The sequence below is a fragment of the Planococcus citri genome, chromosome 2 (genome assembly GCF_950023065.1).
Source record: "Planococcus citri chromosome 2, ihPlaCitr1.1, whole genome shotgun sequence".
Taxonomy (NCBI): domain Eukaryota; kingdom Metazoa; phylum Arthropoda; class Insecta; order Hemiptera; family Pseudococcidae; genus Planococcus; species Planococcus citri.
In genome coordinates, this window is record NC_088678.1 from 25,867,239 (window position 1) to 25,883,624 (window position 16,386).

The 16,386-nt window shown below is 33.9% G+C and overlaps 1 protein-coding gene and 2 long non-coding RNA genes across 3 annotated transcripts in view; 2 read left to right on the forward strand and 1 right to left on the reverse strand.

Moving 5' to 3' along the window:
- The first annotated feature begins 866 nt into the window (after positions 1-866).
- On the forward strand, positions 867-1,861 carry LOC135835190 (uncharacterized). Its single transcript, XR_010556836.1, has 2 exons — positions 867-1,286; positions 1,372-1,861. It is a non-coding gene; the product is annotated as an uncharacterized LOC135835190 (long non-coding RNA).
- An 883-nt stretch (positions 1,862-2,744) lies between these two features.
- On the forward strand, positions 2,745-4,929 carry LOC135835189 (uncharacterized). The gene is made up of 2 exons (XR_010556835.1): positions 2,745-3,638; positions 3,730-4,929. It is a non-coding gene; the product is annotated as an uncharacterized LOC135835189 (long non-coding RNA).
- Positions 4,690-16,386, reverse strand: part of LOC135835185 (influenza virus NS1A-binding protein-like) — a 28,533-nt gene continuing 16,836 nt past the window's right edge. Inside the window, exons 5-13 of the mRNA XM_065349340.1 lie at positions 12,256-12,447; positions 11,804-11,938; positions 11,476-11,602; positions 10,532-10,750; positions 6,973-7,218; positions 6,766-6,891; positions 6,498-6,671; positions 6,241-6,411; positions 4,690-6,164 (exon numbers count right to left, since the gene is read on the reverse strand). Coding sequence (XP_065205412.1) covers positions 6,031-6,164; positions 6,241-6,411; positions 6,498-6,671; positions 6,766-6,891; positions 6,973-7,218; positions 10,532-10,750; positions 11,476-11,602; positions 11,804-11,938; positions 12,256-12,447 — 1,524 coding nt within the window. The 3' untranslated portion in view covers positions 4,690-6,030. The remainder of the gene's footprint in view (positions 6,165-6,240; positions 6,412-6,497; positions 6,672-6,765; positions 6,892-6,972; positions 7,219-10,531; positions 10,751-11,475; positions 11,603-11,803; positions 11,939-12,255; positions 12,448-16,386) is intronic.

The following is a 16,386-nucleotide window of genomic DNA, read 5'->3' on the forward strand; positions in this document are numbered from 1 at the left end:
AAGAAAGCCGGTGTCAAAATGTCAGAAATTGTAATTTTTCTACAAGTTTTCAAAAGGCTGGCATAGTACTTTTCTGATGAAGACCGACCAAATCCAAGGATTAAAATTGAGAAGAAAAAAATGTAAAAATATTCATTTTTTTCAGTTCTTGAGGAAGGGGAAAAGTTCCACTTTTCCATCATTGTAGAGGAATGAAAAGTGTTTCACAGTATTTCTATATTTCTAATGAAAATTGATCAAATCTAAGGATTAGAATGAAAAAAATAATCATTTTTTGTAAATTTTTATTTACCTAAAATTAATCAAATTTTAATTTTTGTTATCAAAAATTGTACTTGTACCTAATGAAAAAAAATTAATATTATATATGTGAATTCAAATAAAATGTTGTTTTTTTTTCATTTTTAAAATTAAATTTACTTATACTTAATCAAAAATTTTTGATTTATTTTTATTAAAAATCAATTATTAAACAAAAATTTAATAACAATAAAAATAAGCTAAAGAAGCTTGAAGCTTTTTTTGAAATGGTGGGAGCGGGGGGAGCTTCCTAACGCGACTTATTTACTAACACGATTGCCCAACAAGTACCTACTACCTAAGTATAAATAAGAGCTCTCTCCTCCCCTCTAATCCACTGATTAGTCCAAGGTGGAAATAGGGGGCTGATCGATTTGGCTGAGGTTTTTTAGAACTATAAAGTTTACAATTTCATATATTTTATCTCGATTTTTTCATAATTTTGTAAAATTGGGACACCCACTGACACCATTTATTTTTCACCGAGGGGGCTGAAAATTTCATGGCATGATTTTATCACCCGAGATAACAACTTTAGGAGATGGGAGTGGAAAAAAACGAAGAAAAATTTTCCACCTTGTACATATAAATAATGGTGCACTCTACTTACATGCGAAGAAAATCAAAGAGATTAAAAATTTTCTAATCTGTTCGGTCAATTAAGAAGATATCTTCGTAAACAAAAAAATTTTAATTAAAATATTTCGAAAATGGCTGCTTGATTCACTACGTGCCTACTTATCATTATACTATCAATCGGATATTTTTGTGATAGAAATATGTCAGTGATACCATTGGATGGATCTTATGGTCTGCCTGTTGTAATTGATTTTTTTAACCAAAATTTATACATTATTACTCGTATTTTAGTTAAAAAGTAGAATACATACCTTTTTAGAAACGTCGTGTATGTTAAAATCTTCAAAATATGCGCGGGCTACTATTCTTGATAGCAATGATTTCGATGAATTTGGTTCTAAATGCAGGTAACATGATAATTTTTGCTTCCACCTCTTGAATCATGGCAGTATGACGTATAGAATTATGATTTAAATCGTTTACTACCCACAGTTTCAGTTTCAAGTCAAAGACTCTTCAGCTTCGAAGAACCGGATAAGAAATTTGAAGCTACGGAACAAGCATTAAAAAAAGCATTGAGGGAACTGGACAATGGGAAAACCACCGATAAATATGGAGTAAATCCGCTGAATACCTAGTGGCAAAAAACCATGAAATGTTGAATGAAAATTCCGTTGGCGAGGAAGCAGCGTTTCATTTCCAATTCTATTCTAATTTTAAAATACCAAGGGACAGAAATGTACATATATTTATTAAGCGATGTCATATTTCAGTCGAGATACCCCTTCACCCTCATTTCTCATCTTCAAGCATCGATAAAACTGTAAGGGAGAAGTTGTTAATGAATGAAAAAAAGGCAACAGCGCTTTCGATACATTCAGCACAATTTTTGATTCATTTGTGGCAAGATATCATAAACAAACTAATTCAACATTTTGTATGTACATATTTTTACCTATAATTAAAAGAAATTATTTTTGAAGCAATAGAATTTATAATTGCATCTCCAAATTATGCAAAAATATCTTTATTCCTCCATATCCAAGTACTGTTTTTCAATTTCTTCATCTTTCTACCTTTGAAAATTATTCCACCTCGATAAGTGAGAATTTTTCACTAGGAACATCGTAAGTGAAGACCTTCAACATTTCATAAAATGCAATTTAAATATCAAAACGTAGGTTTTCAGGAAACACTGAATGGTCCCAATTCTGTAACTCGTCTGACCCAAAGATCAAAAGGGACTTGCAGCCATGAATTGTAAAAATTCGCAATCAATTTTGATTTCTTCGTCCAATAGATTTTCTAGGATTAAAATCAATGACTCTGAAAAAAATATACATTATTGTACGCAAGGCAATACCAGAAACGATGAATTCAAAAATTACTCGCGTTTCAATGGAAGATTGATTTTGATGGGTAGGTTGGAATTGGGGTTAGGAATGTCAATTTCTCGAATTTGTATTTTTTTTTTTTTTTTTCTTACCAAATCGAATTTCATTCCGCTTATCAACAGCTCGCGCATGCGCAGTATGGACCCTCGAAACCGTAGTAGATTTCAAATTCCAAGCCCGAGGCACCAAGTAGGGAGTGCGGCTTACAAGGGAACCTCTCGAGGTGTCCGTCTCCGATTTGAACGGGACCGCGGTTTTTGGAAAGAGCATGTTCTAAAACCCCCAAATCCAAATTTTCAGCTACCCAAGTTCATTTTTCGATTTTTGGTGAATTTTTGAAAATCCAAAATTGACTATTTTGGTGATTTGTGCTTTTTTTTTAAAAAAAAAATTACGTACTTGATCAATAAAAATGTTCAAAATAAGTCCTAAAACTGACATTAACCCACCAAATCCAAATTTCGCCATTTCCAGCCATTCTGGAGCAAATTCAAAATTCTGGAGAAATTTAAAAATCGCGCTGGAGGCTCCAGAATGGCTGCAAATGGCGAAATTTTGATTTGGTGGGTTAATATCAGTTTTAGGACTTATTTTGAACATTTTTATTGATCAAGTACGTACTTTTTTTTAAAAAAAAAAGCATAAATCACCAAAATAGTCAATTTTGGATTTTCAAAAATTCACCAAAAATCGAAAAATGAACTTGGGTAGCTGAAAATTTGGATTTGGGGTTTTAGAACATGCTCTTTCCAAAAATTGCGGTCCCGTTCAAATCGGAGGCGGACACCTCGAGAGGTTCCCTTGTTTGGTAGAGAATGATTTCATTGGAAGTGTTTTTTTTTGTTTTTTTTTTATATAATATGGGTACTTTGAAGAATCGTGGCTTCCTCCTCTGAATACCAGAGGGCCTTAGAAAAATGTTGGATGAGTTTCAACTCAAAAATCAAAACCAACAATATATGTGCTATGTGCTTACATGTGAACAAAATCAAAGAGGTTCGAATTTTTCCAATTAAATCTGCTCGACCAATTGAGAAAATATCTTCGTAAATAAGAAATTTTTAATTAAAACATTTCTGAGATGACCGCTTGAACCTACTTACTTATCATAATATCATCAATCAAATATTTTTGTAATAGAAATTTGTTAGTGATGGTATATTGAACTTATGATCTGCCTGCTGTAATCATTTTTCAAAATAAATTTATTCATTATTACTCGCTTACTTTAGTTCAAAATAGAATACCTACATAAATTTTTAATTTATATTCACTTGAAAGGTCGAGTTTGTTAAAATCTTCAAAATATGCGCTGGTTCCTATTCACAATTGGAATGATCTCGATAAATTTAGTTTTAAATGCAGGTAACATAATAATCTTTGCTCTCACCTCTTGAATCATGACAGTGTGTCGAGTGAGATAATGATTTAAATCGTGAACTACACACGGTTTCAGTTCTAATTGAAGGAAGACTTCCCACCGCCGAAGAAGAAGAAGCACTTAAGAACATTCAAAAAAGATATCCGAAATCGGCAGATGCATTGAGAAGAGCATTGGAGGTTGTGAATGAACAGGGAAACTTTATAAATCCTGATAATCCGGAGAATGTAGGCGGCAGAACGAGAAGTGTTGAATGAAAATTCTGTTCGCGTCGAATACAATTTTCGATTCATTTATGGGAAGCTCTAACTCAACGTATACTTTTATTTATGTGTAATTTATTCATATGTATGATGCTTGCGCAAAAATGAATGATTTTTGAAGCAATAGAATTGCTTTCTTAAATTACGGAAAAATATCTTCATTCCTCCATATCTTCTGTCATCTTTCTACATCTACTTCAAAATTTTTTTACTAGGAACCTCGTAAGTGAAAACCTTCGAAATTTCATAAAATACCATTTAAATATCAAAATGCAAGTTTTCAACAACACTGATCTCAATTCTGTGACTCGTTTGGCCCAATAACCAATATTAAAGCCCCCTAAAAGGGGCTTGCGTCCCTGAATTTAAAAAAAACGCCATCAATTTTGATTTCGTGGTTCAATAGACTTCATAGGATTGACTCTGATCAACTTTCCGTTGATTAAAAATACATCATTCAAACCATACTCGAATAGAAAAACAAGAAAGTACGTGTAAACACTTTTATCAAAGATAAACTAGGTACCTTTAGAGAAAATCAAATAAAACCCACAACACAACATGTTTATCGATTAAATGCACTTCCCGTACTGACGCACGAACTGAAATTCTCACGTTTCAGTGAAAATTTCCCTTCACTTAGCACCTAATCATGTTTACGAAACATTCTCGTCTAACGTTAGGGCGCCTTTACATACTACAATGTAAGTTTACAGATAAAATCCCCGATTACACTGATCGAAAAACACGTACAAAATACACAAATACTAGGAAGTTTTTACAGTGTTATATTATCAAGTGGAATAAACACAATAAATTAAACATAAAACAAATGCATATCAGCTGATCTCAAAGCTGAATAAATATTCCTCGCTCTTTCTCTGTCTCTCGTATTCGAATAATTCGATACATTAAAATTGGGATAAAAATTCGGGAAAACTTGTTTACAAAAAAGGAAAAAAAAAAGGAAGGTAACCGACGATGCTAATTTTTTCTCCGCTGCTCTACACCGGGCATCAAGATAGATTCTTTTAGTTAACGTTACCAACACATGGAAAATTGGAAATTCAACCTCAACCACATCTTATCAATAATAATTCGAAATAAATAACGTAAAATAAAACATATAAAAATAACAAATCAACTAAAAGGTTTAGGCACCTTTGGGGTGAATAGAAAAAATTACATAATTTTATTGCTACTTCAAATTGCGGCGACGGAATTATCCGGCAATAAGACAGAAAAACTTCGCCACATTTGATTTTTTTTTGGTCAAAAATAATTACAATCGTACTAGGCGAAAAATTTACATCTTGACCGACCCGAAAAGTACCTTACATAATAACGAATGTTAATGAATTTGACTAGTATTTAGGAGAGATCTTATCATATCGAGGGAAATTTTCAGTCTATCGTGCCATCCTCCGTAGCAAATCATTTTTTAAAATATTCATACGATTTTTAATCACCTATTTTTTTTTTTCGTCATTTCTTTTTCACAACCGAGGCGATTCGTTTTTCTGTCTTTATCACAATTTTCTATTTTTTTTTGACGGTGTTCACGATTTTTTCAGTTTTTTCTCAACTTGGTGTATTTCTACCCAAACGGAGGCGTAAAAAAAATAAATATTCGATCGCTATACAAAATACGGAATGAATATTTCGGTCCCAGGAGAACATAATTGCCTATTAGGTTTGTCAGTTGGTATTCATCTTCTTCTGTGTGGTGATGGAGTGATCTGAAACACCTTGTGTACAAGGGGGTTTGAAATTCGAAGATTTGGAAAATCGGAAAAATGCTTCATTTCACAAAACGTGATTTTTTGTGCAATCTTCGTGAAAAATTGAAGAGAGTATTTGCAGATTTTTAAAAAATCCACAACTCCTTTAATTTCCATACTATGCTCATTAGTAAAATCACGAATAAATGATGCGCATTTTAAATAAACTTCAGAGACCTCCGAAACCTTAAATTTGACCAAATTCGTTCCACGCCCATCACCTGGAAGACGCTGAGATTTCAACCGACTCACCCAGTATAAAATTACATAAATTACATAAAAAAAAGAGAAGAAATGAACTTAACAAATAATACGAAAATATTCGTGTAAAATTATTTAAAAGGTCCTTGCGAATCGTCTTCGTACAATGACGTCGTTAACGACGGTGGACAACTTCTTTGCATAAAACTGGTCCACTTGTTGATCGATTCGTCCAAATATTCTATACTATTTAAGAACTTTTTACCTAAAATCAAAAAGGGGAAAAAAATCGTTAACAACTTCAAAGTAGAAATTTGAATTTCATTCGAGTCGAAATTTACCTGAAAATCCGCCAACAGCGTATAGACGTTCGTTTAGCACAGCAACGCCGACATTACTCCTGGCTATGGTCATACTAGGGCCTAAACGCCACTCGCCAACGGCCGGATCGAATACTTCAACCGAATCTAGGGAACTGCTACCGTCACATCCTCCAACAGCGAATAATTTCTCTGCCAAAATAATACCATAGTTTAAACACTTGTAATTTTCTAGCTTCTTCTTCTTTTTTTTTCTCTCTCTCTCAAACCAAACTCACCGTTGTATTCGATTAATCCGCAACCTCTTCTGGCGGTCACCAGAGGCTTGGCGTAAGTCCAAGTGTCGGTCAACGGATCGTATACTTCAACCGTGTTCAAACAATTCCAACTATTGCAGCCTCCTACCGCGTACACTAATCCATTATAAGCGCAAACTCCGGCTTGGTAACGACCTAAGCAGCCAAGAAAAAAAAATTAATTTCATTAATCGTTTCGACGAAACGGTTTTTAATTTCGAGTCACGAGTAACAAACGAATAAATGGTACCTGTCTGAAGGGGAGCGATTGTACTCCATTTATTGGTCTTAGGATCGTAAACGTCGCATTGTTTGATGCCAAATTGACCGTTCCAGCCTCCTATACAATATATTTTGCCATCCAAGGTACAAATTCCTTGAGAAAAAAAACAACGTTATTAGACAAATGCCATTTATCATAGAGAAGAGACTTTTTACGTAGAAAAAATAGGCATACCAGCGTTAGACTTAGCAGTAGGAAGAGGAGAAATAGGAGTCCATTTTTCCTTCTCGGGATTATAGCATTCTACGGTGGACAACTCGGTCGTACCGTTGCATCCTCCAACGGCGTAAATGCAATTGTCTACTTTACAAATACCGAATCGGCCTCGAGCCTCTAACATGGCCGGTAACATCTCCCACGTGTTTTCTTCCACGTTGTACTTTTCTACAGATTTTATACATTCCACTCTGTCGTATCCACCTACGAATAAAAAATGCACAATAATTAAACGTCTAATTATACAGATGTTATTTTTGGAGCACGTTCTCCGGTAGACTAGACGTGTATATAGAAGTCGGTGAAACGTGATTTTGAGAGAATTATTAAATTTCGCTGACAAATTCATTAAAAATAATTTCCACGAGATTTCATCCTGTGAAGTTGGAAAGCTAAAATACACTAAAAGTGATACTTGGCAATCTTATGGAAGAAAATGAAAATTTCTCGAAATTTTAGGGCAAAAAGCAAGAGTTTTTGGCTGTTATTGGCAAAAAGGTGATGCTTTTTCAGGGTGTCTAACAAAACTCCCGGATAAAAAAATCATGACTTTTTCATGACCGATTTTTCACATTTTTACCGCGTGAAAATACCCCCCCCCCCTCCAAAAAAAATTAATAACTTAAAAATGCGAGGAAATCGAACAGGGTTGCCATTTTTTACAGGAGCAAAAAATTAGGTATTTCAGTTTTTTCATTTTTATAATTTTTTGAACAAATTTTCCATTTTTTTTTCATTTTATGGACTTTTTAAAAAAATTTCAGCGTGTTTTGATAGACGCTGAAGACCATTTTGACAAATTAATGGCATTTTTTTGGAAAACTGGAATTTTTAAAAAAATTACTGGAAGATTTGAAACGGCTTAAAACCATCTCTAGTCGACTCATAATGACGAAAATATGAAATAAACTGAATTTCAGAATTTTTTGTCAATGTTACACGTACAGTGAATTTTTATAATTTTCGATTGAAGTTGATTTGGACAGTATTTATGGCTGTATTTAAAAATTTGGAGTTTCCAAAATATAGCAGGAGGTTCCAGAACAGCTTGAAACCATCTTCGAACTGAATTTTACGTTTTCAACTTCATTGGGTATTTTGTAGAAATTTCAACTTGAAAAAATCTGCTGGAGGTTCCAGAGCTGCTCAAAATAGTTCAAAACCGTCGCCAATCGACTTGCAGAGCCCAAAACAAGGTACACGCCAAATTTCAGATTTTTAGGTAAATTTTCAAAAATTTTGATTTTTTTTTAAACCAAAGATTTTTAAAAATTCACCAAATTTTAAAAATGCCCTTGAGTATCAGAAATTTTGACTGGTGATGTTGTGATGTATTTCACGCCATCTTTCGAATTGATCGACTTTATTTGGTTCAAAAAAAATTTTGTCAGTTGGGATACCTCCCTCAATAGATTACTACCCTCCCCCCAATTTCCAAAAAATGCATTCTTCAGATTTGGGAATATTTTTTAAATCCTCTCCCCATTCCTTCTTTCCAAAAAAAAGGTTCTGAATATTTGAAATCAGTTTTTAAATTTCACTTTCTCCCATTTCACAAATTTTACTTCCAGCTCTTTGTTTTACAAAAAAAAAATCAAACAAATTTTCAAGGAAAATTTCTGGTTTTTGAGTAAAATTTGAGCTTTTCCGATGCCAATTCAATCAATGTAGGACTTGCACGAATTATTAGACACCAATTGGAGGAACAGTTTTTCAAATTTTCCAGCAACTTGAAAAATCGTGAAAATCAGAACTAACAACGGAACCTCCTGAGGTGTCTCACTCCGATTTGAACAGGACCGCGATTTTTGGAAAGAGCATAGTCTAAAACCCCCAAAACCAAATTTTCAGCTGCCCAAGTTCATTTTTCGATTTTTGGCGAATTTTTGAAAATTCAAAATTGACTGTTTTTGGCGATTTATGTTTTTTTTAAAAAAGTACATACTTGGATCAATAAAAATGGTCAAAATAAGTTCCAAAAGTAATATTAATTACCCAAATCCAAATTCACCATTTCCAGCCATTCTGGAGCCTCCAGCGCGATTTTTAAAATTTTTCCAGAATTTTGAATTTGCTCCAGAAGGCGTGAATATGAAGTTGAGCAGCTAAAAATCGAGTTGTGTATTACACTCGACCTGTTTAACGAGTTTATCTACATTTGAGCCGATTTCGGGAAAGACACCTCAAGAGTGGTTTTTTGACCAGCTTTTTTCAAAATTAAAAAATCCAAAAAATCAAAAGATAACAGTTTGTGAGGAAATTTTTGAAATTTGCGCGAATCGCTGTATTTTGTCCGTAATTAACCCTCCCAAATCAAAATTTCACAATTTCCAGCCATTCTGGAGCCTCCAGTGCGATTTTCAATTTCTCCAGAATTCTGAATTTGCTCCAGAAGGCGTGAATATGAAGTTAGGCAGCTAAAATCGAGTTGTATATTACACTCGACCTGTTTAACGAGTTTATCCACATTTGAGCCAATTGTGAGAGTGACAGCTCGAGAGTGGTTTTTTTGAGGTGTCACTCTCGCTCTAAAAACGTCTGGAAATGGTAGAATTTGCGCTCCGGGGGTTAGTTCTTGAAGAAATACAGCGATTCGCGCAAATTTCAAAAATTTCCTCACAAACGGTTATCTTTTGATTTTTTAATTTTGAAAAAAGCTGGTCAAAAAACCACTATTGAGGTGTCACAACCAAAATCGGCTCAAATGTGGATAAACTCGTTAAACAGGTCGAGTATAATACACAACTCGATTTTTAGCTGCCCAACTGCATATTCACGCCTTCTGGAGCAAATTCAAAATTCTGGAGAAATTGAAAAATCGCGCTGGAGGCTCCAGAATGGCTGGAAATTGTAAAATTTTGATTTGGGGGGTTAGTTACGGACAAAATACAGCGATTCGCGTGATTTCAAAAATTTCCACACAAACGGGAAACTTTCGATTTTTTGGATTTTTTAATTTTGAAAAAAGCTGGTCAAAAAGCAATTTTTGTGGTGTCACTCTCAAAATCGGCTCAAATGTAGATAAACTCGTTAAACAAATCGAGTGTAATATACAACTCGATTTTTAGCTGCCCAACTTCATATTCACGCCTTCTGGAGCAAAATAAAAATTCTGGAGAAATTGAAAAATCGCACTGGAGGCTCCAGAATGGCTGGAAACGGTGAAATTTGGATTTGGGTAATTAATATTAGTTTTGGGACTTATTTTGACCATTTTTATTGATCAAATACGTACTTTTAGAAAAAGAGCATAAATCGCCAAAAACAGTCAATTTTGAATTTTCAAAAATTCGCCAAAAATCGAAAAATGAACTTGGGCAGCTGAAAATTTGATTGCTCTTTCCAAAAATCGTGGCCCCGTTCAAATCGGAGTGTGACACCTCAAGAGGTTCCCTCGTAAGAAATTTTAAAAATTCCAAACAACTCAAAATCAGAGAAATAAATCTACCTCTAAGAAGACCCCCAACTATCTAAAACTTCTCCAATTCTTCTACCTGTGGTCTCATTTTCAACTTACCACACACGAAAATCGATCCATTTAAAGTCGTACATCCGGCAGCACATTTCCCAGAAGACATTCCAGACAACGAGCAATACGTTTCGGGTAAAGATTCGTGCGACGACGATCGGCTTTCCAACGGAGTGGTAACCACTTCCTCTTGTTCGTTAAGTCTCAACATTATGGACATCCTCGTTAATCGTTCATTCAGCACAACCAGCGACAAAAACGTATACTCTGCAAAAAAACCATCGATATTTTCAAAATCTCTCGAAATTACATCCGTTTTAATAATGTTACGAGAATGAATTTATATCCCCGATGAAACAGCCCACAAAAATTATTAATCAGTCCTTATTCGCGACACTGGTTCAATTAGTTCGTAGGTATTTTTCAAAAAATCGAATAAAAAAATTATCTTTAAAATGCCACATTCTCCGATGATTCTTATATTTTAATATGATCAGGAACTTCATGCAGTGTTGCCATGTGGCAGGCGTTGTTAATCTGAGAAATTGCAGTGTGTATATCGCATAATGCATGCAATGTAGTCGTACATAACATCGATGCGGATTCTTTACGGGTTATTTTTCAATTCAACGGTTAACGTTCACGAGTTCTCGGTATCTCAATAATAATATTGGAGTCGAGTTCGGTCTCGATCTTTGATCAAATTCTGCTATCTCCGTTTTCTACAGAGTTTCGTACGAGCCTTTTTTTTAATGAAAAAATAGGCTTCTATAGCTTTTTAACCGCGTATGAATAAGAATCACATCACACTGCTTAATAATTATTAGATAAGGTGGGTCAGGGTATTGGATACCGCAGCCTGCTTTGTTTTTAATAATGATAGAGAGGGAGGTAAACCTGCATATAGGCGCTTTGGTTAAATGCACAAAAAACATTGTACTGTACGAGAGAGAAGCACCCAATTAAAAAATTACGATGCCGCAATGGTTTACCTGTTACTTTGTCTGTGGCTATTACCAACCAATCAGAATCAACGTCTTGTTTACGAGAATCTGCTAACTCTTTATTATATATGAGAACGCGAGGCTTTGCAGATTGCATGTGGCCAATTCTCTGTCCCTAATATAACACAAAAATATGTTGTGCAACAACATACGCAAATACAAACACGATTAAAGGCAACAAAATGTTACACTGAAAGTTCGCCATGTTACGTGTTTTACTCGTATCCATGTCGCACTTTCAATGATTACTCGCCCAATGGTATTTCTTCTCAATTGCACACCCTTCTCCATTATTAAAACAATTATCGACGCTTACGTTTGGTAAATTCGGCGACGGTTTCTTCGACATCTTTTTATACTCTTGGACCAATTGGGTATCGCTTACGTCACCGGATGGCATATGCGAACAATCTTGCAACGAGTTATCCACCGCCAAGTATAACATATGAGTCTGTAAAAAATTTGCAACGAACCTCGGCTTTTAATATTAATCAAAATGGGCAAATTAATAGTAAGTACGAAAAAAGTCAAAGAAAAAAATGAATTTCAACGAAAATTACGGGATTTTACCCATTTTCCATATTTGGCCCCCGAGTTCGTTCTTAAAAATACAGAAGAACGTAAAAAACAAAAAATTACAAACGAGTTATTTCGTTCGTAAGTAAATAGGTAAATTAAATGAAAAAAATTAGGTAACTATAACTAACGTGCTTACGATATTTTCACATGAGCAATGACTATAAAGAGAGGTCAAACGGAAAATTATACCTTATCGACGAACGTATTATACGTAAAGGAATATTCCGTATTGTTTGTAAACGATCTTTTGATCCAATCCATTACCATACGTGACAGCGAGTCGCTCGGCACGAGATTCATTTCTTGACGAGTTTGAGTCAAAATTTCAATTTGTACGCAAGGCAATGCCAGAAACGACGAGCTTTCGCATACCTTAGGGAACTGAAAAAAAATCAAAATGATGAGTATTCTGGTGGTGGGGGACAATTAATGTTTATTAATAGATTGCCTACACTGAATTTTCAAAATAAATCACATACATAAAATTATATCGCACGAGTACAATACCTTACAACGAACGATTCGTTCGAAAAACCGAATCACTCATCAGCACAGAAGAGGTAGAGGGATAGAGGAGAGGAAGGAGAAACGTCAACAATTGTAAAAATCTCATTCGAAAGACGAGTGATGGAAAAAATAATGTAAACGTTCGCGAACGATTTCACATTTTTATTTAATGAGGCGAACGAGACACCTACTTGATCGTTTCATTGATTAATCAACAATCGTGCAAAAAAATTGATGACGAAAATGAATATTCGAAAATTTCGTTCGCGAACGATTGATTCATTTCAGTTGAGACGAATAAAACCATAATCATGACATAAAATCTCACCGAATAGCATAACTAAATTGAAGGCGACTATAAACGTTGAAAAATTGCGTCCGCGAACGATTGAATCATTCAATGAATTGATCGAATAGTTCGCGAACGGCTGAATCATATTCGATCAAAATAAATTTTAAAAAAACAAAAATATGTATAGCATTACTCATTAATCACAGAAATAATGAAATAAAGTTCAAAATGAAAAAAAAAATCAACGGGAAATTTCGTTCCTGAACGACTGAATCGTTCATTGAATTGAATGAGTAGTTCGCGAACGACTGAACCATTTCAGTCGAAATGAATCGAACCAAAAATACAAGTAACATTTCATGATTTCATCGATTAATCGTGAAAATAATTTATTACTGAAACATTTCGTTCGCGAACGATTGAATCATTCGTGACGAAAGTAGAAACGAATCAACCGAATCAACAGAAAATATGTATTGAAATTTCAATTTCATCGATTGATCGTATACCTAAATGAATTCAAGACGAAAATAACTTCGGAAAATGTCACTCGCGAACGAATGAATCGTTTCTTGAATTGATCGAATAGTTCGCGAACGACTGAGTAATTTTAGTTGAGACGAATAATAAAACCATAAGTAATTAAAATTGTACAAATAAATTGAAAACGAAAAAATCAATGAAAAATTTCGTTCGCGACCGACTGAATCATTCATTACATTGATCGAAAAGTTGATGAACAACCGAATCATTGTAATCCAACTAAAGCAAACCAAAACTATGTACGAGTAACTTTTCATCGATCAATCGTGTAAATAAAATTGAGACCGAAAAAATCATTTCAAAATTTCGTTCAGAACGACAGAATCAGTCGTGACGAGACTGTCGAGAGTCGAAACGAATCAAATAAAAAATACGCATTGAATTGAAATCTGAATTTTCATCGAATCATTCGAATCATTTAAAAATTTCATTCGCGAACGATTTGCTTGAAAGCAGGGTGTCCACTAAAATTGATATTCAAAAATCGCGACTTTTTCAGTACCCCCCCCCACGCAGGGTGACTATCAAAATTTCAAAATGAAAAAGTAGGACTAAAGTAGGACTTTTTAGCAGGACTTTCAGCAGGCCATTTTTCGGTTTTCGAGCACTTATGGAATTTTTAAGTTGGAGGGAGGGGGTGGGGGTGGGGGGGTCAAAATTTACATTCAAGTTTTTAGCCAAATTTTTGTAAAAAAAATGTTTGCTTTTCTGATGATTTCAAACGCCTTATGATTTTATTTAAACAAGTAGACGCCAAAAATATAACGTTTCATTCCAATTTTTTCTTTTATTCTCTCCTTATCAATTTTTTAATAGGGCAAAAGCTCTCAAAAATGTGTAATTCAAAATCTAAAAAAGTCGACAAATGAGCCTTTTTCTACAAAATTTGTTCAAAATTCCAAAAAAAAAAAAGAAAAATTGAAAATTTGAAAAAATTTTATTGAAAAAAAAGTAGGACTTTTGGATAAAATTGTTGAAAAGTAGGAATTTAAAAGGACTTTTGAGAAAAAGTAGGGCTTTGGTAAGACTAATAGGACCAGTTAGGTTTTTTAACGAAAAAAACTATGTTTGCAATGAAGCTCACATTTTTTAGGGGAGGGGGGGGGGAGTTTTTGGACTACTTTCAATAGTTTCCATGTGAAATAAAAAAAAATGTACCTATGAAATATAAATCGTGTCATCCAAATTTTCGAGCTTTTCTTTTTCCTTTTCCGGGCTTTTCTATATTTTAGACTCTTTAATTTCTTCGATTGTTATTTTTCTAGTCATTTCAACCACTAACTTTTCTTCTTGATTACGTTTCAATTCATTTTTGCGATTTTTAAATACAAGCCTGAATAATGAATACAATACCTACCTTTTATGCGAGAAGTTTATTTTTTCACTTTAAAATTAAAAATTTAAAAGTTGAATGATTTTTTTTAGAAATTTCGATTTCTAAAAAGAAAAAAAAAAGCTTTCAAAATTAAAAAAAAAAAAAACATGTTTTTCTTTCATCACGGGCCTTTCTTTTGTCAGACCCTCCAGAATGAGCAAGTTCGGGGTAAACTGCCCTATTTGCCACCCTCTTGACGGCCTTGTTCCTTCAGCAAACTAACAATAATTTCCATAAAATTACTATAAATATTTCTGAAAATACACAATTGAGTGGCCCGAACGAAGCGAGGGCAAAAGCACTCGAAAGATAAAAATTCACAATTCCTCAGAAGAGAAAAACATCAGTTTTGATGTGAGAAGACAATTTTTCTACCCTCAACATTCAACCTTTGGTCAAAGGAAAGAAAAGGTGAGGACAAAAGATTTTGAAATTTTGAATTTTTATGATTATTTAAAATTCTGATTTGGCAGTAATGTTGAATAATAATTCGAGAAATTTTTAAAATTTCAAATTGGGACGATTTTTTGCGACTTTTTGGTGATTTTTGGTGAAAATCGCGACTTTTTCGCGACTTTCGCGACCTGGTAGACACCCTGGAAAGAAAATAAGCAGACAATTCGCGAACAATTGAATCATTCGATGAACTAAATTCAGAAAAACACAGCAAATAAAAAAATAATTAACTAAAAGACAGGTTTTCAGTCGCGGATGAACAAATTATAGCTGCTGAAAGATGCTCGCAAATAACACTTATATTTTGAAAAATAGCTTGGGCTCGTTTAATTAGCTCGATTTCAAACTACGAACCTATAAATTGTAGAATGAACAATGCTAATTTATTTTCCAGACGAGTCAAAATTTTCTTTGAAAATAATGCAATTAGAAGAGACTGACTTTTACATCAGGGCCATTAAAATTAAATCCTCCGTTTTAAAATGATGATAAATGCTCGTTTTGAACTTGTCAAATTTTTAAGAAATGAATTGTTTTTACGAGCTAATGTAAATAATAATTCCTATAATTCTATTCCTCCTGAGTTCAGCAGCCAAAATAAAAATCACCCATGTGAACACCACGAGAACTTTCTTTAACAACGTTGCACTCCTCGTAATTCCATAATTAATTTTCGACATATACGTAATGTTACGACTCGAGCTGTCTGCAAAACCTCTTGAAATTCTTTTGTCGTGGGTCGTGACTCTCGAGTCTCTCTATCAATAATTACTCGACATTAATCACAATCTTTATTACTCGATATTCAATTTTCGTTGGATAAGGATAAGTTCCTTTACAGTTGTGTATACTTTGTTATCAAAAATACTCTTCACTCGACTGTTCGATAACGTAGGTAAGAAGCTCAAGTACCTTTTTTAGTAGCACGTTTAAATCAAAAAGATAAAAATACACGATTTACATACACCGTGTATTTTTGAAAATAAATACCAAGCAAAAATATTCAACTAGTGAAGGTAAGATTTTTAAAAAAATTTCAACTGGCTCCAAAAAAGGTTAAAAATTCGAGAAACTGTTCGCAACGCAAAATACCTATCAACTTGAAACATCCGCATCGAAACAAAACCATATTTTGCAATCATCTCTG